The sequence below is a fragment of the Epinephelus fuscoguttatus genome, linkage group LG16, assembly GCF_011397635.1.
Source record: "Epinephelus fuscoguttatus linkage group LG16, E.fuscoguttatus.final_Chr_v1".
NCBI classification, from domain to species: Eukaryota; Metazoa; Chordata; class Actinopteri; order Perciformes; family Serranidae; genus Epinephelus; species Epinephelus fuscoguttatus.
The window spans coordinates 8,298,456-8,319,499 of NC_064767.1; the positions used below are offsets into that span (position 1 = coordinate 8,298,456).

Below are 21,044 nucleotides of genomic sequence, written 5' to 3' on the forward strand. Positions count from 1 at the left end.
CTGTTCTATTTTGTTCTGGAATTGTCGGCGTGCAGCCTCGTTCTGTGGACGATAAATAAGGTGCAGACTGATTAAAGGAGGAAATACAGTGAGTGCTGGACGGAGCAGTGGATGACAACAGCCCCGCCCACATGAAAGAGGACTGTTTGCAGTTGAAACGCTAGGGTCTAGGTACCATGTCTGAAGGGTTACTGTTGGTTCCAAAGGTACCTTACCGAAAGTGTTTGGTGGAAACGGGGCTAATGGTGCGGTGTCTGCATGTCTGCTGTCATAGAGAGGAGTGATGTTATAATCTTTGAAATGTTGGGATCATGATGCACACTTTTAAATTCAGCCATTCATCGTGTTACACGTGGTTGAACATACAAAAATTGACAGGTAGTTTGGCAAAGAATAACTAAAGTGATTTATTGTCATCTTGGGAAAATCAAAGAAGTTGTAGGACACAGCTCCAATGTCAGAATAGTGTGGGTGGAAATTGTTAGATGCCCTTTCACCTTCCATAAAGCACTTCTGTTAGAGGGTACTGATTACCAATACACACTACAGTGCAGCGCAAGACCCTGTGAGCAAAAAGTAAATGTTTTCTTTACATTAATGTAGTTATAGCTGGAAATTTTCCCTGAGACCTAGAACAACAAAATTCACCGTCTCTCCTTGGCTGCACTGCAGAACAAATGAGATTACGGCTGAATTTCCATATCATGACAGAAACATCCCGACAGCCAGTCTTAATGGGTAAATCAACAGTGAACTCACATGCAGAGGAAAAAGGCTGCTGCAGAGCTTTAGTTTCCACCAGCTGGAAGGAAAAGCAACCTGCTATGACATCACTGGTTGAACCGTGGCCAAAATACGGCATGAAAGTTCAGTCCAGAGAGCAACAGCAGCAGGTTTCCTTCCCCTATCAGTGTTGGTTTGTCCTTTAAACTCCTGGCTTGGGCCTAAGATCAAATATTAATTGCCATAAGTATATTGGTTGATAATATTGGTCTACAGAGACAGACCTTTTTGTTTTAGAGTAAAACCCTTTTTGTTTAACCAGAAGCAGGCCCAAAATCGCTATCGCCAAACCCACCACGCTCCATTTAAATCAAGTGTAATTTTATCATTGGGAAACACACTTCATTTAACGTGAACAGAAACAAAACTCAGACAGAATATCTTTATTCATCTTTCCACTGTTCCAAGAATCACGACTTTGGTTTGGTTGAAATAAACTCACCCAATTAGATGTGAAAATATGCTGGCTCCATGCAAACTACAATTACTGCTTATTCTAGTGGAGTCTGGTGGGTTTGGCATTGGTGATTTTAGGGCTGTTTCTGGTCAAACAAAAATGATCTTACTCTGTAAATAAAGGTCTATGACTGAAGGGATCCTTCATGTACATTGTCAGACACTTAAAACAATAATCTGAACATGTCAGTAGCAAAAACAAGCACTTTTAGTGGATGTAAATTGATATTGTGAGCATGCCCAGAATGGTTACACTGCAGCCTGGTTCAGCCAATTTCAAAAATTGTATTTCCCATTAGTCACTCAGACACAAGAGCGTGGTAAAATTGGGTCCATGTTGAAAAATGCGGAACTTACATTTTAAAAAATGAAGATTACCCTGCCACATTGAGGTCTTGATTCCTCACTGACACATTGACTTGTGTGTCTCTGTTGAGCCAAGAGAAATGAGAGGAAGGAGATTGATTTGGTGGTCAGGAGGATTCTGTGAAATTGATGGACAGATCCTCTGTTATTGGCGCACTGAGCTCTCCCAAAGGAACAGCTTGGTCGTCTGTTTGCAGCTCACAGACAGACTCCTTTCTCCAGTTATTTTGTTTCTTAGAAGATTCATCTATAATTTGCAATGATACTGAGACGTAGCTTTATGCTGAGATGTAGCTTTATTATCTACTTATTTGATTTGCATTTAAAATAATGTGGAAAGTCCAACAAAGTGTAAAGTCATAGATCAGAGTTGTCTTCCTATACGGCTGCCATTTAGCTGTTCTTACTGTGATGATTGGCTCATTAAACTGAGACCACCCGACACCAAAAACATGCTGCCACTAATCTGGATTTATTATTGTGAGAGCCGGACAGTGTTAGCACTCGCTACCCCCTGGGCCACATAATGGGCTGGCTTATCACACACACACTGCACCAAACAGGGAAAGTACATAGACACAGATACACAACTTGCATATACCATACCACTTAGTCAGGGTCACACCACCTGGTTTACTTGTTGTTCAGTAACAAATCCCACAGATGAGCTCAGGCCTGTTGAGCACGCGAACAGCTGTTTGTGGGTTTCAGCAGTTTCTGTCAATATGTCCTGACATGTGGAAGTTCATCCTGCCAGCTCTCCGCACTGTGTAAAACATTGTGGCAGCTAGAGGAGGGGGGTTTATTAGTGGGAAACTGTAACAACCTGAGGATTTAGTTAATTGGTACGCCCAAATTAATGCGGGCTAGATGGAGGATTTTTCCAAAGTGGCACCTCAACCGTGACCGACGAACTCTTGATTTGTTAATTAAAGGAAAATAAATTTGAACATGTGCCAGGGCAGGCAGATGAGTAAGACCCCATCTGCCTCAGAAACAGCTGCCGTAACTATTTTATAGCTCAAATTGAAAAAAAATGTTTTCTAACAAAACACTTAATAAGACTTTGTTAAAAAGAAAGGCTTCACACGTATAATCATGATAGTCATCACTCTGCATCAGTCACCTGATCTCTCATTTTGTGGGGAAGTGCTCGATGCCTACAGCTGTCAGTGAAACATCTTATCAATAGATTAACCTCTGTGTGTTTTTGCTCCTTAAACCATAAAGGCTGATTGAACAGAATGCCAGACGAGACAAAGCAGAAACTAGACCAAGTTTAATAGTTGCAAATTGTTTGTTGTTTGGTTTTGAGTGTCATTTTGTTGGGCGTCTCATGCAGACATACTTTAAGTGGTTTTGCTGTTGTCACAATACTCTGTGTCTTTTTTTTTTCTTTAGAGCAAGGTCTGGAGGAGATGAAGAAACTTTTGCTGCTGCTACTCGGCTGTGCTGTCCAGGTAAGAGCACATTTTAGTCCACTGAAACACTCACACACTTCACATGTGTAATTCAGGTTTTGAGGAGCAGAAACCAAGCAAGTTCATAACAGGTGGAAATCAATATATAGGTGCTATAAATGATCCAACCCTGTGATCTTCGGGTCTTCAACTGAGCTACTTGCAGAAATGTTCATTACTTTTATTGCTCGTCTTGTAGCAATTTAATTCCAAAGCCTGACTAATTTTTGAAAAAGTCTGCCTTTACTTCAGCCTCCCCTGATTACAGCTATTTGCTCCCTTTGATAAAACGAATTCAACTCTTTTGAACAGCTAATGCTTTGTAATAAATGGCGTGGCAGACCTTTCCTGTCTTGCGACAAAGCCCCATTCAGCTCTTACTCACTGCATTTCAGACAAGGCCATTGACCTTTCACCAGCTCAATTGTTTTAGCAAAAGGATGCCATAGTTCATTCGTTTATGCGAGTAACTCTGACTTCATATTGTGTCGACTTGAAGCTGGCATTCAGCACAGCAGGACTTGGTGCTGAGTAAGAACTGGCACACTGTACACTACAGATGTAAGTTCTTTTTCAGTGTCTTGTTCTTATCTGATCTTCTGCCAGCAAGACAGGAAAATGATCTTTGTCTGATCCAGAAGATAAACTTGCATTTGGAGACTACACAACTACTCCTTCTTGGCATGCATCAGAGCAGCTCCTGCCTTGGGTGTGCACTGTTGGTCTACTAACCTTCAGTTGACCCCCAACCCACTGAAAGCTTAGTTTATACTAGTGTGAGACACTGTGGCGTGGGCCTCCGTAGATGCTGTGCGAGCTATGAGCATGCACAGAAGCATTTTTGAACGCGTTGTTCGTTGCAATATGCTCCAAAATGCTAGGCAGCAAACAAACAAAATATTCTGTGGATAAACAAGGAGTCAACAATTGTTATCAGAATAACATTACTGGAAATATAGGCTGTTTGGCAACTGTAGCGAACACCGACGTACCGCTGAACATTACATTTGTTAACTGTAATTACAAATCTGTCTTACCTCAAGTCGAAATTATTTTATACTGCTTTGTTTCCCCCGAGTTGCAACTCTTTTCCGTGAGGCCGTTTTTTAGCTCTGCAATCTCTCATGTTCTTTCACACTGCAGCAAAAAGCCTCTTCCCAGTTCAGTGGCCATTTTTTTTCCAATAATTGAAGACCACTTGACTGTTTCCGTGGTCTCTTGATGAGGAGTCAGTATTAAAAATCATTAGAAATGTCTGCGCAGATGAACCTGCATGGCCAGTCTTCCCTCAAAGGTGCTCCTGTAGAGCTGAAAACCACAGTGAGCACCCAGTTACAAAAACTTCTGGCATGCAAAACTCGTGCCGGGGACACTACAGCAGGTATAAACCACGCAAAACTCTTTAACATGTCTTTCTCTTTCTCCATCGCTTCTCCCTTCCACTTCTGTTTACAGTGCGAGAAGAAGGAAGAGTACATTGAGCGTATCCAGACTCTGGACTTTGACACCAAAGCTGCCATCGCATCCCACATCCAAGAGGTATTTCTCTTCTATAGTAAACAAAACTGGAGAGAACTGAGATATATCAGCTCTTAGACCTCTTGTGGGTGGCGAGTAGTTTAAACTTTTTGGGGAAAAAAATGTACTAGTAGCATGTAAATAATGCAAAATTTGAAGGCAGTGATGGTTAGTGATGATATAATGTTTGTGATTTTAGGTGACTCATAATCAAGAGAACGTGGTGGACCTGCAGTGGTTGGAAAGTGGGGAGATGCCTCCTGAGGACCTGGACAGCCTCTCCAGAAACCTGGCTTTCCACCTCAAACGGCTGGTGGATGAGAGGGACACACAGCTGGAGGTAATGACATACACACTTTTTGTGTGTGTGGATGTATTGAGCCGTGTTGGGAAATCCCTGAAGCAACAATAGCCGATAAACAAGTACAATTAACATGGCAGAGCAAGGTACAACTAGGAAAGTATGGTACATCTTGTGTGTTTTTCTTTTCTCTTTCTATGGGTGTGGGGGGAAGGGGAGGTTGTCGTGAGCAGATTCGTGTTTGTGGATGTCTGTTACAGTTCTGCGAACAGAACTACTTCTAGTCAGGGTTATGTGGAAACTTTTCCCTTTTTTGTCGTTACCACAAAAGAGCAGCCTCAGGAAGGAAGGGTTGAAACTGTTAACTGTCTCATGGACAGAGGGTGTGTGTGTGTGTGTGTGTGTGTGTGTGTGTTTCACTTAGAGTATATGCGTCATTAAATGAGTTTCCAACCCATAGGGTGCAGATGCCCACGACTGATAAGGCCGATCTTTGTGTGTGTGTGTGTGTGTGTGTGTGTGTGTGTGTGTGTGTGTGTGTGTATATGCGTGTGTATGCGTGTGTGTGTGTCAGGGGTTCTAATAGCCTCCAGATTATCACTGTGTAGTCCAGCCGCTCTCAATTAAAATCCCATTTCCTGTCACGGGCACTTGATCAAAATCGGCTGTGTGTGGGACTGTGGATGTGCTTTTTGCCCTAATGCCTGTGTTCTAGTTTTGGGTGGTGGGGATGCTTCAGGGGGATCCATGGATCCACTCTCCTCTTTGTTTCTAGTCTATGACAGTTGAGTCGTTGAATCCTTCTTCGTACTCACGCTGTTGCAGAAAATAACAACACTGGAAGAATAGCACAAATTCTTCTGAATACAGATTCAAAATTATAAATATTTTTCGTAGTGTCCTTTCTTCTGAAGACCACACTTTAAGGAGTCAAGTGTGAACTCCCACAGCCTGACTTCTATTATTGGCCACTCACACATAGCTAGAAGCAGGGTAGCAGGGTCCTTAAAAAGTCTTAAAATGTCTTAAATGCACATTTGCTAATAAAAGGCCTTAAAGTATTAAATTGTTAAATTCAGATGGGTCTTAAATGTTTTTTAGTCATGTCACCTTGTAATGTGTGGTGTTGGTGCTATAAGAAACATAATTCTAACAGGAGGGAAACAATATTGGACGTGGTCACGTACTTCAACACACCACCTGTATGTGCGCAATGCCCCTATTTTTTGCCCCCTCACACACATAGATCACACAGTGAGTCTGCATCGTTAAACTAGGACCTTGCAAGGTGTCGAAAAATTGAAAAATGCAAGTGTAAGGACAAATAGCTTAAAAGATTAACAACAATTGCTTGTGGTGTTTAAAGCCAGAGTCTGGAAGTGTTTATGAAGCAAACTGCGCTGTATGTCGTTTCAAATGTGGTAAAATGGGGATCAGGGCGGTGGAATTGCACATGCAGAGCCGTAAGCGCATGTTTACTGTTCACTTTGAACTGACATCAATATGTTTACTTAGAAAGAGTATATTTTCGCTTTTGGTGTGTGTTTCCATCGCAAGTTTGGTCTTAAATTTCATTCAAGGTGGAATTTAAAAGGTCTTTAAAAGTCTTAAATTTAACTTGTTCATACCTGTAGACACCCTGAGAAGTCTCAATTCCTGCCCTCTCTTCCCCTGTTTCCATGCAGACTATAGTGGAGTTAACCCAGGAGAGAGACTGTGTGCAGCTGTCCCCACTGGCTCCCTGTCCCACCCAGTCTCCCGGTGACTCCCCCAGTATGAGGAGGACCGAAAGCCGACAGCACCTCTCTGTGGAGCTGGCCGACGCCAAGGCCAAGATCAGACGGCTTCGACAGGAACTGTAAGTGCAACAGCTTTATCAGCCTGATAAAAACATACTGAACTTGGGCAAAAGGAGACAGAATGCAGAAAAACAGGAACTATACATCCGTAGTTAGTCACAGACGAGCTCAAGAACCACATACAACAAGGTCATTTGCTGGAATTAGACGGTAACAATTCACCCTAATTTTTTTTTGCTACTGTAGTTCCCATTTTTACTTCTTTTACTGTCATGTGTTGAACTGGGAACTCAGAGTCCCAGATTGCAATTGGCCAAGTCATGATGATGATCCTCTTGGTTTGGGCTTGTACTCCTTTTGATGACAAAAGGAATCGAGGCATTTGTCATGAGTGTTTGAATACACAGTTCACTGTGTCTATACTCAATGGTTATGGAACTTCCTCAGCATGAATTTGAAGAGATGTGTTTCATGATCTGTCAATGGCTGTATCATTGTCCTTCTTTTGGCATAGTTATTTATTATTTTATGCCTTTAAATAGGTAGCGATAGTGGAGAGGTGACTGGAAACGATGGAGCGAGAGAGGTACAACAAACGTCCCTGGCCCGGACTGAACCAGGGGTTGTTCATGGTTGCAGTCTTAACCTTCAAGCAATGGGGGCGCCCTGTTTTTGGCATAGTTAGACCTGTTACATTGGGTGGTGTCTTTGACTGTTTGGAGACCTGACTAGTTACATCCTTTGAACAAAAAATAATGACAAGGTATTGAAGTTTTAGGTTACAGAAAGGCTTCTTCCTGATAGATAATCACTATGACCCTTTTTATGCTTGGTTTTAAAATGCGTTTCGGTGATCCAAACACAAGTGGACAGCTGAGACACACCGCCGTTCACACCTGTCTCTATCATGCGCCTCCAAGGTTTCCAGCTGATCACTTGTGTTCAGACTTTGTTGCTGCCTACATCACTTACAAAAGAAGGTCAAAGGTCTACACTCTCGCCTATCATGTTAGCGGTTGTGTCAGAGCAGCTGGAGGTAGGGTGTCAGCAGAATCCAGCACGTCTCCTTCCATGGGGCAAAACGATAGACGGCTATGCAACCCTTTGTCGTAACAACTTGTCCTAAAATGTGCAGTCACAGAGCACTAGCACGCTGTCACAAAACAACCACTACGCACATTGATGATGAATTTTCCTGTCAGGGACATATCAGGACACATTAGCATTTACACTACAAAAGATATGAGGTCAAATCCTTCCCAGACCACCTCTGCAAGTGTTTTGATTGATCGGATCAGAATTTGTCTTGATGGTTTACTCTTGTATTTAGTGATGTCAACTTATGATGGGATCACCTGAGACACATTTTAAACTGGGGTCTGTGGGTTTATGCTCTCACTGTAGTTGTTATTTGTAGTTTAATGAATGCATTCAGGCCTCAAACCTGATAAAGAACAACAATGACAATGCAGAGAGGAAGAGTCATGGAGACCATTTCCTCATTACATCTATATTACTCACTTAGGATGAGGCTGTTGTGATGTCATACTGCACCACACACACAAGTAAACCCTGTCTCACAAACCTTGGTGAGGCCTTTTAAATTCTGCCTATGAATAATAGAGCTTCCTTTAAAGTGCTATAATCCCTGGCCAGACAAAGGCTTAATGGTCAACACAGACCAGTTACAAGAAAGGGAGCACGTCCCGACAAGGGGAAGCATTCAAAATGTTGCACAAACATCTGATCTATCAGACTGGCTGGCGCCATGAGGTTGATGTTGATACTGAATGCTTTGACAAAAACGTTTTTGTTGGTAGAAGGTTAAGAGGTGTTGTGTACTTCACAGTCTATCCTTCTTTGATGCAGTGTATTCACGATTAAGTCCCCACTGAAGCTAATCCTGGATTAGATTTTAATGATGGTCTGATAATGTGTAGTTCCTCCTTCAAGGTGATCATTTGTACACTTGAGTGGATCTGATTTCCACACTAGAGGAGCATGCATCACCTTAGGGAGTCATCTCTACACTGATTATAGCTCCTAGAGATGCTATATCATTCTGCCTGTTTTATCCCACAGACAGGGCCGTGTGTGAGGGCAAAATGCAACCAAGAATTATGGTTCTTTAACAGCTGGTTGTAGCTCAGAAAGAAGTGCAGGTCACCCTCTGCTGGGTCACATGAAAAGAGTAAAAAGCATTTCTCCTTGAGCCTAAACTCATTCATTGTGATTCTCATGCTGAAACGGGTCAACATTCATCACTGCCGACATGTCCCTTTTACATCTTGACCTACATTATGGCGATTTCTTCAGTAGACCTAAATAGGGCCACAAAACATCACCTGACAAGCCAATGAGATATTTTGTTTGTTGGTTTCCATGGTATTGTTTGCTTGTTGCTGTGAATGGACAGAGGAGGAACAAAAAGGGCTTCAAGTCAGTCTGCGCTGATGTGGCGTGGTCACATGATCACAGTTATTTTCTCTGAGGCAGAAGAGGAGAGTGTTTGTTGTGTCTGGGTGCATGCACATGCACAGATATTGTTTCTGCATACAAATGTAGATGCGTGTCTTTACTGTGTGTGTTTGTGTGTGTGTCTGAAGGAGATCAGGTCAGAGTCGGGGGGTTTATGGTTCCCATAGTGGTCTGTTTGTTAATGTTTCTGTTGCATCTTGGCTGCTTTTGCTCCTGCAGTTCAAGCTCAGACACACACTGAGTTTATGACACACATTTAGAGTCGTATCTAGAGCTGCTTTTTCAATGAGTCTTTTGTACTGCTTCCATTCGTCTGCCTCTAATAGTCACTTCGCTTTAAATATAGATGCATTCTACTTGTTCTTCCTTTACAGCACAGTCAGGGTTATTTCAAAATATTATATATACTCAGTTGATGGTTCAGTAGGTGTACCTAGCTAAACTAATGCGGTCTAGAACAGCATTCCTGCAATAATGCAACCTTCATGAAGTTTATCATGCTCAGTTTTGTTGAAACTATTTTAGAGAGGTCATAATGGTCATTTTAGGTCTGTCGCAGTAAGAGGGAGCTGAGCCAGAAGGCGAAGCTTTCGATTTACTGGTCCATCGACTTCCCAACCCTCACCTATGGTCATGAGCTCTGGGTAGTGACCGAAAGAATGAGCTCATGGATACAAGCGGACGAAATGAGTTTTCTCTGTGGGGTGTCTGGGTTCAGCCCTAGAGATAGGGTGAGGAGCTCGGAGTAGAGCCGTTGCTCCTTCACGTCGAAAGGGGTCAGTTGAGGTGGTTCGGGCATCTGATCAGGATGCCTCCCAGGCACCTCCTGTTAGAGGTGTTTCGGGCAGGTCTCACTGGTAGGAGGCCCCGGGGCAGACCCAGAACATGCTGGAGGGATTACATATCTCTTTTATCCTGGGAACACCTTGGGGTCCTCCAGGAGGAGCTGGAAAGTGTTGCTTTGCTTGGCCTGCTGCCCCTTCGAGCCAGCCCTGAATAAATGGATGAAAATGGATGGATGGATGATCATAGGTGTTTCTATTATTGTGTCCACCCCATTTATATCAATGAGGCTAAATTACAGAAACATCTATGTATTTTGCAACACCAGTTACATTATAACCTTCATGAAGGTCGAATTTACTGCAGGATTGTTGTGTCAGACTGCATTAGTGTTGCTAGGTGTACCTAATAAACTGGTAACAGAGTGGAAATGTACACTTTAGGCTGCAGTTTCAGATGGAAGATGCATTATTTATTTGAGTTGTTTGGATCTGAAGTATGACAGTATTTGTTAGTAATCCAACTAATCAGCAACAACTGAAGTATTGTCAAGCATTGTTTTCTTTTGGACGAGTGAATTGTAAGTTGATAAGAAACAAACTGAACTGAAAAACAGAATTGTAGCAACGGCAAATCATCACCCATTAGAGTTTGTCTTTAACCAGCCAACACAGCCTGAATGCCAGTAGATCAATAACTGCTACAAACCCTGACTAACTCAGTGAGCTGAAAGGCAGGAATGTTCTGTCATGCTGGAATTGGTTACAAACCAAACTTAATGTGCACATTATGTTCCAGACTGATGGAGAGAATATTAAACCAGTCTGCTGTTTTTATATCCTCATTAAGTCAACACATGTTGTTGAATACATTTTTTGTTAATTGTAAAATTTAATGTTGAAGATCAGAATGTTAATGAAGTTGATTTTTTTTTATTATTCATCCTGTTTGATTATTATTATTATTATTATTTTGGTTGTTTGTTTAATTTCTTTATTTAAGAGAACAGGTATAGTAGCCGTTTAACATGCCTAGTCACCAAACCTAAAAACACACTGTTGGCACAGCCCCTAGCATGCACAGAATTCGTTGCACTGCAGCTCGTCAACAGCCAACCACACAAAGTTATTACTACTTTTACTGAAAGATCTGTACCCCTTCTGCCTATGCATGAGCTAAAAATCATGTGTAGACAGCCTGTAATTAAACTTGATTTCTCACCTTAAGACCTGATCTCCAGACCTGTGATTAGCAAGGCAATATCTTTTAGGCCTTTGACTTTATAATGATGGGACTGTGGGTCGTTTAACTCCTGATATTTTCTCAGTGTGTCCAGGAAAGCTGATGTGAGTCTAGCCGCCACCAATATGGGGTTGTGCGTAGAAAATAATAGGGGCGTATTTTTTGATGTGCAGTATTCAGTGCAGCTGTGTTTTCACCTTAAGTCCGTAAGGTATCCCTGTTTTGACTCGTGTTCGAGTTCCTTTCTGTATAGACCCGAGGCACTCATGAGGCAGGGAAAACTTGTACAAGATTTATTTTAGATTACAGAAGTGTCAGGTGAAGTACCTCTAACTTACATCTCTCCCAGTCCACTTCCAATTTTATGTCCTATTCCTATATACTCCCACATATTACATGTTATTACACACTATAACACTGGTTAACACAGTTAAAAACTTATTGCGAACCTACCACACCTACATAGGCTTCACATCATCTTCCAAGCACAACGTTGTACTCGTCTCTTTTTTGCCATGTTCACTAAACAGCCTTATGGCACGATACCTGTTGCATATTATTTATACCTTTATTCTAACACAGAAATAACAGCAAATATAAACATGACCTTTTCATAGTCCACTCCTGTACACTATTCAAAATGTAAAGAGTCTTTTGAGTAAACTAAAATAATATCAGAACCTATATGGTATGTCATACCAACAGAGATGTTTTTACCAAATATAAATATAGATATATATGTGTGCTTAAGTGGCTCTTACATTTCCGGCCACAAATTACAAGGCAGGAAGACTACGTGGTTCTTACAACTCTTACAGCCTCCCTTTCTTCGTTACTTGTCATGCTGTTATAGTTAGGAAACAGTTCAAAATCTTACAGATGAAATGTGGAGACAATAGTTAGCCATTTCCATGTGATAGTGTATATATATGTAATGGAATTTATTGTGTTAAAAATGCTTCTTGTTGTCTGTTTTTCAGATAGGGCCAAGATGTAGGGTTACAGAAATATTTAGATTAGGATGAGGAAGACACCAGTGAGACATGTAGACTGGAATAAAGGTTGCCTTTGTCTCTTTGCTTTTCAAACCGTGCATACAAGTGTTTGTGTCTGTGCCTGCGCAGATGCAGCGCGTGTAAAACCATTAACATAAGCAGCAGAGCCAGCTGCATCCATAATATGAGCCCAAAGCTAATCTGCCATGCTAGAGTTGACAGGTGTTTGTGATTTGGGGAAGGGGGGGGTTGTTGTTGGAGTGGAAGGGGAGGGGCCGCAGGAGGTGGAGGGGGGTGAACTGATGAAACCAAAACAGAGACGGGTGAAGGAACATCCTGCCTGCGTATCCACTCCAACTTCCCAAATACTGTCAGCTGTGGGTGGAAGGAGGGGATAAATGAAAGAGAAGAACAAGAAAAGAAGGATGCCTTTTCCCTTATTGAGATGCACCGCGAGTCTCCAGAGAGCTGTAATCAAATAGGCCATCAGATGTTCAGTGGAGCGGTGTCATGCGTGCACACACACACAGAGCAGCATCTCAGGAATGCGGTGGTTTCCTTCAAAGCGGTGTGACACATTCTCCGTCTATGGCAGGAGCCTGGAGAATTTGCGCACACACACACAAACTCACACAGACAGCAAATGTCAGGCTGCCTTATTTCACCGTCACTTAAACAAACGGATACAGCAGAGTGTTAGATAGCAGATAGCCAGACCCTACTATTAAGGTTGAAAGGATGACATATTTAATTCTGTGTTTTGCGCCACTTGCACACTCAGATCTAAAACTTTCTTCTCTCCTTTTCCAATCTTATCTGTGGTGGAAGTTTATCTAGAATATAGGGGGATGAGGGGTTTGAGCCTCAGGGACAGATTTGCATATGTTTACCCCTGAAGTGGTCACAAGGTACTATGTTTTCTTCAGTTGTTTTTAACCACTGTCTTTCCCCTCTCTGTTTGTCATTGTGTGTTGTGTTGAGTGAGATGTCTAGAAGAAATAGGCTGTTTATTAGTAGCAGAATTCAAGGCAGGACACAGGAAGGACATTGTGTCCTGACCATAGCAACTCAAACATACCAGACACAATTGACTATTTTTACTTAAATAAACTGGGTTAGTGGGTTTAGTGATGTCTTTAAATAAACATGTGAATTGCTTATTTTTCTAACTTGCCAACAAAGACCATTTATGCTTAATGCTAACAGTAGTTTCTGAATTGACAAGCTACTACACTAAGTCTTATCAAAATTAAAATGAAAGTAGTGCCTGAAAGTGATCTCTCATATCTTGGAATATACACACTCAGTGACCTCCAAATAGTAACCTAGGATTTCTTTTAATATTTTTACTTTATCCTTCAGTTCACCTTTAGTCTGACTATGTAAGTCAGTTAATTATGATGCTACAACTTTAAAGGTCCAGTTTGTAGGATTTAGGAGGACATATTGGCAGAAATTTAATTATAATAATTAGGTTTTCTTTGTGTATGATCCCCTGAAAATAAGAATTGTTTAATTTTTGTTACCTTAGGGTGCTTTCACACCTGCCCTGTTTGGTTCGGTTCAATCGAACTGAAGTTCGTTTGCCCCCTAAGTGCGGTTCGTTTGGGCAGGTGTGAACACAGCAATCACACTCAGGTGTGCACCAAAACAACCGGACTGAGAGCTTCTTGAAGAGGTGGTCTCAGTTACAAACGAACTCTGGTGCAGTTTGTGGTGAGAACCTGTTCTGACCTGGATCTGAACCAACTGGAGTCACATGACACATTGTTTGGGTTAAACATGAGCATGTTACAGTCCTGGAGGATTATTAATGTGCACCTCCTCCTGTACTGCCTTAATATGCACATTCAGCACATCCAATGCATCAAAACATTGTTTTCTAGTTGGAGCCGCGCCTCGTTTTCAAACTGTATGCTTTGACTAAAATGAACAATGACAGCAATATAGTCCACGATGAGCAGCGCTAAAATCAACCTGCGTAGTTGTCCCTCCATTGTGACATTAGAAAGTGTCACATTTATCTTGCAAGTGTACTCTTCTTCAACGTTTGCTTTACTTCCTGGAGTTATACAACTTTGTAACAAAATGAGTCCCTGATTCGGACCAAAGCAAGACAACTCTAGATCTGAAAGCACACTTAGAATGAGCTGTTTATATCTGCATAGAGAGCAGGTCCTTGGAGTATGCCATGTTGTACCACCATGTTTCTACAGCAGCCCAGAATGGACAAACCAAACACTGGCTGTAGAAAAGGTGATTCGTTTTTTCAGGTTTTTGCGTCAGCCACTTTGGTTAGCAGCCACTAATTCCCCCTAAATCCCTCTAAATCTTACACACTGCACCTGTAAACTCTTGCATGATTTATTGCAATGATTATTATGCAAGATATTACAAAATATTATCAAATGCCAACCCACTGAAACTAAAATACTTAAAGTTGAGATGATGAAGCTATTCAGGCAGATTATGTAAAATGTGGCTGTTCTGTGCAACTATGTCAATAGGTCGCTGCCATTAAATGATTTTGCTGTAAGCTTTGAAACGGAAACAGCCCTTAAGGAATGTCCTTGTTAACACACGCATGCATGCACGCTTAAAAAAACTGGCACATGATTTTCAATGTACGGCTTAATTTTAGTCACAGAGCAGAAAAACAAAACATATTTTTCTTGCTTTGTTTGATACAGAAAAATCTGTTTCTGTACCTTGTGTCAGTCTTTCTGTTCTTTCTCTCTCAAGGTTACATCCTCTGACCTTTTTCTATTTTAAAATCAGTTCTCTCTGTATTTCAGGGAGGAGAAAAGTGAGCAGCTTTTGGACACCAGGCAGGAGCTTGAGAACATGGAAGTGGAGCTCAAGAAACTGCAGCAAGAGGTGCCATCCTCGTACACCTACGCAACACATATGTGACACAACATATGACTTCATCCCGCCTTCACCTGCTGCTCTCTCATCTCTCTAAGTACTTTGTGTCTGCAGAGCTGCCAGGCTTTAATCAGCTAGCTAGTGACTTAGCTCATTAGGGGCTATTAGAGCTATCTTTGGTCGAGCAGCAGCCTCACATGGCTTGTGATTTGGAGTGGGCGGCAGCTGACTGCCTAGCTAACAAACTGGATGCTGTAAACAAGGTGGATGAGTTCAGGGCATGGAGCGAGGGTGCGTGTGTGTGTGTGTGTGTGTGTGTGTTTGTGTGTGTGCAAATGCGTGCTTGTGATAATTGACAGTTTGGAGAGTTCTGTTCTTTATCTGTTTATGTAACAGGCACGACTGTTAGTTGTTTATAGATAATCTACCAGTCAAACAAGATTACAGTCCACTGACATGCAACAACATCTGTAGCTTTTGATTTGTGACCTTTGTTCATGTTATTCTTCATAAACAGACATGCATGTCAACATACTCATGCTTTGTATTTGGCTGCTTACCCCTGCAGAGCTTCCAGTTGCTGTCGGACGCACGGTCAGCTCGGGCCTACCGGGACGAGCTGGACGCGCTCAGAGAGAAAGCGATCCGGGTCGACAAACTGGAGAGCGAGCTGTGCCGATACAAGGAGAGACTTCACGACATTGAGTTTTACAAGGCCAGAGTTGAGGTACACAGCTGCAAACACAGAGCCTTACTTCAAACCATGAAGACAGTTTTTGTTTAAGGACACACCTGGAATACTTAAGCATCATATAGTTCCCATTAACGGAATTCTTTTCACAAAGTCTTTCCACAAAAGTAAAGCTTATTTCCAACACTTATCATACTGCTATTAGTAATAATGCTGATATTGAAATCAATCATACCAGTTTTCTAGAAAGGACATCTCCAAAACATCTTTTACTAGCTGCACTCAATGCTTTATTGTTTAACTTGTATTCTCTGCCCATGTGACTGTTTCTGTAGGAGCTGAAGGAGGACAACCAGGTCCTGTTGGAGACTAAGAGCATGTTGGAGGAGCAGCTGGATGCTAGCCGGACACGCTCTGACAAACTGCACCTCCTGGAGAAAGAGAGTCTGCAGCTCAAATCCAAGATCCATGACCTGGAGATGGTAAGACGATTGGTTTAAAGATCAGTGTGATGAGTGTTTGTGCCAGAGAACTATTAGGGTCAGTAGTAGGCAGAGTAAAAGGCACAAGGGTAGTTGTTCATCTCAGCACACTGTTTTATCTCTCCAGGAGCGGGACATGGACCGCAAACGTATGGAGGAGCTGTTGGAGGAGAACCTTGTGCTTGAGATGGCCCAGAAACAGAGCATGGACGAGTCTCTTCACCTGGGCTGGGAACTGGAGCAGCTGTCCAAGACACCAGAACTGACTGAAGGTAGGAAGAAGATGGAGCCAAGGATCTTTTTAAAACCTGAGCACATGAATTTCTATGTTTACTGAAAATTAAAAAGGAGTTTTAAGGAAAACAAAGAGCTGGGCTGTGATATCATGCAGCTGACAGTCACCTGAGTTGACCAGGTTGAAGGCTTCAGACAGCCAACAGATCAGGCTTTGCTTATTGGCTTTAGGCCCTGGCGTCATCCCCCACAGTCCTTCTGCATTTGCCAGCCTCCACTGGGTTTTCTTTCCACTTGGTTAAGACCTGTAATTAATATTCAGTGGCTCTTGGAGGATAATCTGTGCGTTTGGATTATAAAAGCTGTTAAGAGGTTTAACTAGCCAGGGATCTGGATAAAGACTTTGTGTTGTGTGTTTGTTAAAAAGGCACTTTAAAGACCTTTGTTAGTGAGACCCTCGGGCCTCGTGTTTATTTATTTTTCAGTGGACTTATTTCTCTGTGGTTTTTTTACGTCAAACACAAAAAAAAATCTGAGCAGGACTTTGATTTATTTGTTGGTATTTGTTAAATCAGTGATGTATAAATAATCCACATTTTCTTGCTGTCATTGCCTCAGCCCCTCAGAAGTCTCTGGGCGAGGAGGTGAATGAGCTGACCTCGAGCCGCCTGTTGAAGCTGGAGAAAGACAACCAGACCCTGCTGAAGACTGTGGAGGAGCTCAGAGGAGCAGGCGGTCCGGACACAGTGACAAAACTGTCCAAAGTCAACCAGGAGAACCAGAAACTGAAAGAGAAGGTAAGCAATGAACTTGGTTTTTGACAGTTGCAAATAATTTTCTATTTTTTTTTTTTTTTTTTTTGTTCTAGAGAAACATATGATGTATTTTTGGTGACTCGGTGGCAAAATTACACAGAAACACGCCTCTAACATTTCCTCTGTAACATCTCTTAAATGCTTTTAAGCCATTAAATATTTGAATGGTTTATTTTTTACATCATAGATGTCAGTACTTCAAAGTGGAAAAGATTATTTCTGATCCTATCCTTCGAGGGGTACCCCAGGGCTCTGTTCTTGGTCCAGTGCTCAAGTTTCCATCCATGATTTCCCATGTGCTTTTTTAGAACATTCTGCCCATACTAATTGCAGATGATACAAATGTCACATTTAATGCTCATGTTAACAATTTCCATATAATAATCAAAAATAAAATTTATTTGGTAAGGCCTTTGCACACCATGTACCAATTTACATAAAGAAACATTGCACACTGAGTCCGATGTTTTTTTTATTAACCCAATCGCCACCCCTTCTTAATGGGGACATTTTTCTCTTTCTTTTCTTTATTATTGACCTTTCTTTCTTATTATTAACAGTAATTATTCGTCATTTTCTTTTTCCTTTTTCTTTTTTTTCACTTTTTTGCATTTAGACATTGAGCTCAGTGTATGCAGGTGGTGATTGCATACAACACAACCAATATACAAACGAACAGCATCACTCCAACACAAAAAAACAGACACAAACAAACAAATAAAAGCAGCAGACAAAAACTTAACAATGTACCTCACAGAACACAGGGACAAATAGTCATACAATAGAAATTTCATATTACAAACTAGCCCAACTACAATAAGTTGACAAAAAGGCATTCTTGAAGAGATAAGAATAGAGACCAGTCACGGTTTTAAGTGAGGCCACATATCTTTTCTCACCACCCCTCGGCTTCATTTAACTTTCCCATCTATCTATTATCAATTGCAAAAATTCACAATATGAGCCAAAATGTAAAGACACATTTGCTCCCTTGCTTCTCTCTACTAGAGTTACCTACCCAGGCTGCCGCCACCCTCTCCCAGTGTCTTGCATTTGGCACCGCAGCTGCCTAAAGGGGCTGAGCTGTCCTCCCTCTCTGTCCCCCGCTCTGTCTCTGTTTGTGTGTGGTCCTCGTCCTCTCCTCGTCATTATCATCCACCTGAATATTGCTGTCTGACCTGCTGAAAATAGGCTATCTGAGTTGAAATGATACTGTGTTCCTCTCTCTTCTTGTGGATGTGTGTCCGGCACGTTATGCCACATTTTTTCTTGGTCAAATAACTCAAGGCTTTTGACGGATGCATGAAGTGCAGAAAGTCAAACCTATTTCAAAAACTTGGGTGAGGGACAACATTTCCGGAGTTGTGTGTAATTAACGCACACAAAGTCGTATTTATTTTTAAACATGCAAAAATTTCAGACCTGGTGTGGTGTAAAACTAAGAGGGTTAACCCTCTTAGTTTTATAGTTTCTTTTGATATATTTTTTAATGTCCCTCGGTTGCACTTTAATTTTCTGCCCCTCATCAGCCTCACCACCAGGATTAGCATATTGGACCAGCACTCCTCCTTAATATATCACCCCAGCACTTGGCTTTAGACCTTTTCACACAGAGACAGTGAGAAATAAAAAAAGGGGAAGAAGGAGAGAGTATAGAGAGGGGTGGATAGGAGCATGAAAGCAAAGCTGTAAATCCAGGCAGCCCTGCATTGCCTTTTCTTTCCCAGTCTTTGACACCCGAGCGCCCCTCGCTAAGAGAAGTCTCTCAGCTATTTTCAGAAACATAAGCCTCTCTCTGTGCCTTCTGAATAAAAAAGCATGAAATTGTGTATTTCTCTCACAAAGGGAAAACCCAGAGTGAGAAATTTATGTCTGAGTGACTAGAGCCAAAACACATTAAAATGAGAATGCAACTCCTGGTAGACCTGAACAACAGAAACTGTCTCATTTAATGTGCATCTGATGGTAACTTGTGTTTGTCTGCAGAGTTTTGACAGAATGAGGTGATGTATTCTGTGCTTGTATCTTGGATTCTTGCACCAGAGCATTAAAGTCCAATCAAGACAGTGCATCTTGTTAAAATGTTACTGAAATTGTTGTTTACAGTTGGAGCATCTGGGGAGTGAGCTGACGGCAGACAGAGAGTCTCTCCGCAGCGCTGAATCACTCAGTACTGACCTGATGAAGGAGAAGGCTTTGCTGGAGAAGACTCTGGAAACACTCAGAGAAAACTCCGAGAGACAGGTACAAACAAACACACATGCAAGCACAGTGATCTAATTTGGGAAGTTTATTACAAAACCAGATGGTTATCATTTTGAAGAACCTTCACCTCTTTTGATGTAGAAATTGTAGAAATTTCAAGCACCATTAATCTGTTTAAGATACTGACTTTTCTGTGAATGACTTTAATCACATCAAGCATTCATGTGCTTTGAAATATAGTTACATTGCAGCCTGTACACAGCATATGGTCGGAAGCACAAACACATTCAGACAAACACGGTTCTGAGACTGTGCGTCATACACGCTGCTCTCTCCACAAAACTGTCACTGATTCTTGTTCCAGGAAGCTCCAAGAAAATGACTTAACTGTGTAATTTACTCAGGTCTACACAGAGTTTTCTTGAGAGCAATCTTTGTGCAATTGATTTGCATTTGGCTCAAAAAACTATTAAGTGGAACTACCACTCTGTTTTATTGACTGCACAGATTCGTGGCACACTGTGGCCCAGTTGCAGTCGCTGGCTCTGTGTTCGCAGGGACTTTGTAGCTGCTAGACCCAAATCTGACACCTTTGATTAGTTTAACCATCTGATTTGTAAAATCCGGCTTTGATGAGGCAGAGAAAACACAACATGCTGCCCTGACAGATTAATGTGGGCAATTTTATCCAGTTGGTTGTAAACATAATGAGATGTAACTAATGCAGCTGCTTAAAAACACATGATATTCAAATGAACTGTAGTTTTGTTTAATCCTCATAAGCTGTTTCTACGTATTAATTCTGCTCCTTGAGTTGTGTGTGTTTAGTTTTTCCATCTAATTTAAACTAAATTATAATTTGCAGCAGAACCTTGGGGCTCCCTCTCCAAATTTTATTTTTTTCTCCAAGCATCAGCTCATATAACCAGTCTCATTACAGAAAACCTTTCAAAACATAATCACAAAACACCTTATGAAACGAACAAACGTCTTTCACCACCAATGATTCACAAACCCAATGAAACTAATGAGTAAATCAGTTATGTTCAACATGACCCTTGGAGGTTATTAACAACAGGCTGATGTCTGTTGTCCAGCTGAAGGGTCTGGAGCAGGAGAACAAGCACCTGAGCCAGACAGTGTCATCTCTGCGTCAGCGCTGTCAGGTTGGTGCTGAGGCCCGGGTCAAGGACGTGGAGAAAGAGAATCGTGTCCTCCACGAGTCCATCTGCGAGACAACGGGCAAGCTCAACAAGATGGAGTTTGAAAGGAAACAGCTACGTGAGTTATTTTCTTTCTTTGGAATCAGTATAGTTCCCTGTTTTGGCATTTTGAATTCACAGCATCAACACACTGTTCTTTTTTATGCAGGTAAGGAGCTTGAAGTGCTGAAGGAAAAAGGCGAGAGAGCAGAAGAGCTGGAGATTCAGATACAGAAGCTGGAGAGGGACAATGAGAGCCTGCAGAAGAAAGTTGCCAGTCTTGGAATCACCTGTGAAAAGGTGTGGTTCATTTTGTTTCCTGCCTGGTTTGTTCTTTAAGATGTCAGTGGGTATACTCTGTTCCAG

General features: G+C 41.7%; 1 protein-coding gene across 5 annotated transcripts in view; it reads left to right on the top strand.

Moving 5' to 3' along the window:
* The window catches only part of LOC125903146 (girdin-like), a 92,753-nt gene that overhangs the window by 44,201 nt on the left and 27,508 nt on the right, over positions 1 to 21,044 (top strand). For all 5 annotated transcript variants that reach the window (XM_049599859.1, XM_049599862.1, XM_049599864.1 and 2 more), the window contains exons 5-16: positions 3,007 to 3,065; positions 4,521 to 4,604; positions 4,783 to 4,923; positions 6,570 to 6,742; positions 14,977 to 15,058; positions 15,618 to 15,776; positions 16,076 to 16,222; positions 16,350 to 16,494; positions 17,075 to 17,253; positions 19,378 to 19,515; positions 20,574 to 20,757; positions 20,848 to 20,978. In XM_049599859.1, coding sequence (XP_049455816.1) covers positions 3,007 to 3,065; positions 4,521 to 4,604; positions 4,783 to 4,923; positions 6,570 to 6,742; positions 14,977 to 15,058; positions 15,618 to 15,776; positions 16,076 to 16,222; positions 16,350 to 16,494; positions 17,075 to 17,253; positions 19,378 to 19,515; positions 20,574 to 20,757; positions 20,848 to 20,978 — 1,622 coding nt within the window. The remainder of the gene's footprint in view (positions 1 to 3,006; positions 3,066 to 4,520; positions 4,605 to 4,782; positions 4,924 to 6,569; positions 6,743 to 14,976; positions 15,059 to 15,617; positions 15,777 to 16,075; positions 16,223 to 16,349; positions 16,495 to 17,074; positions 17,254 to 19,377; positions 19,516 to 20,573; positions 20,758 to 20,847; positions 20,979 to 21,044) is intronic.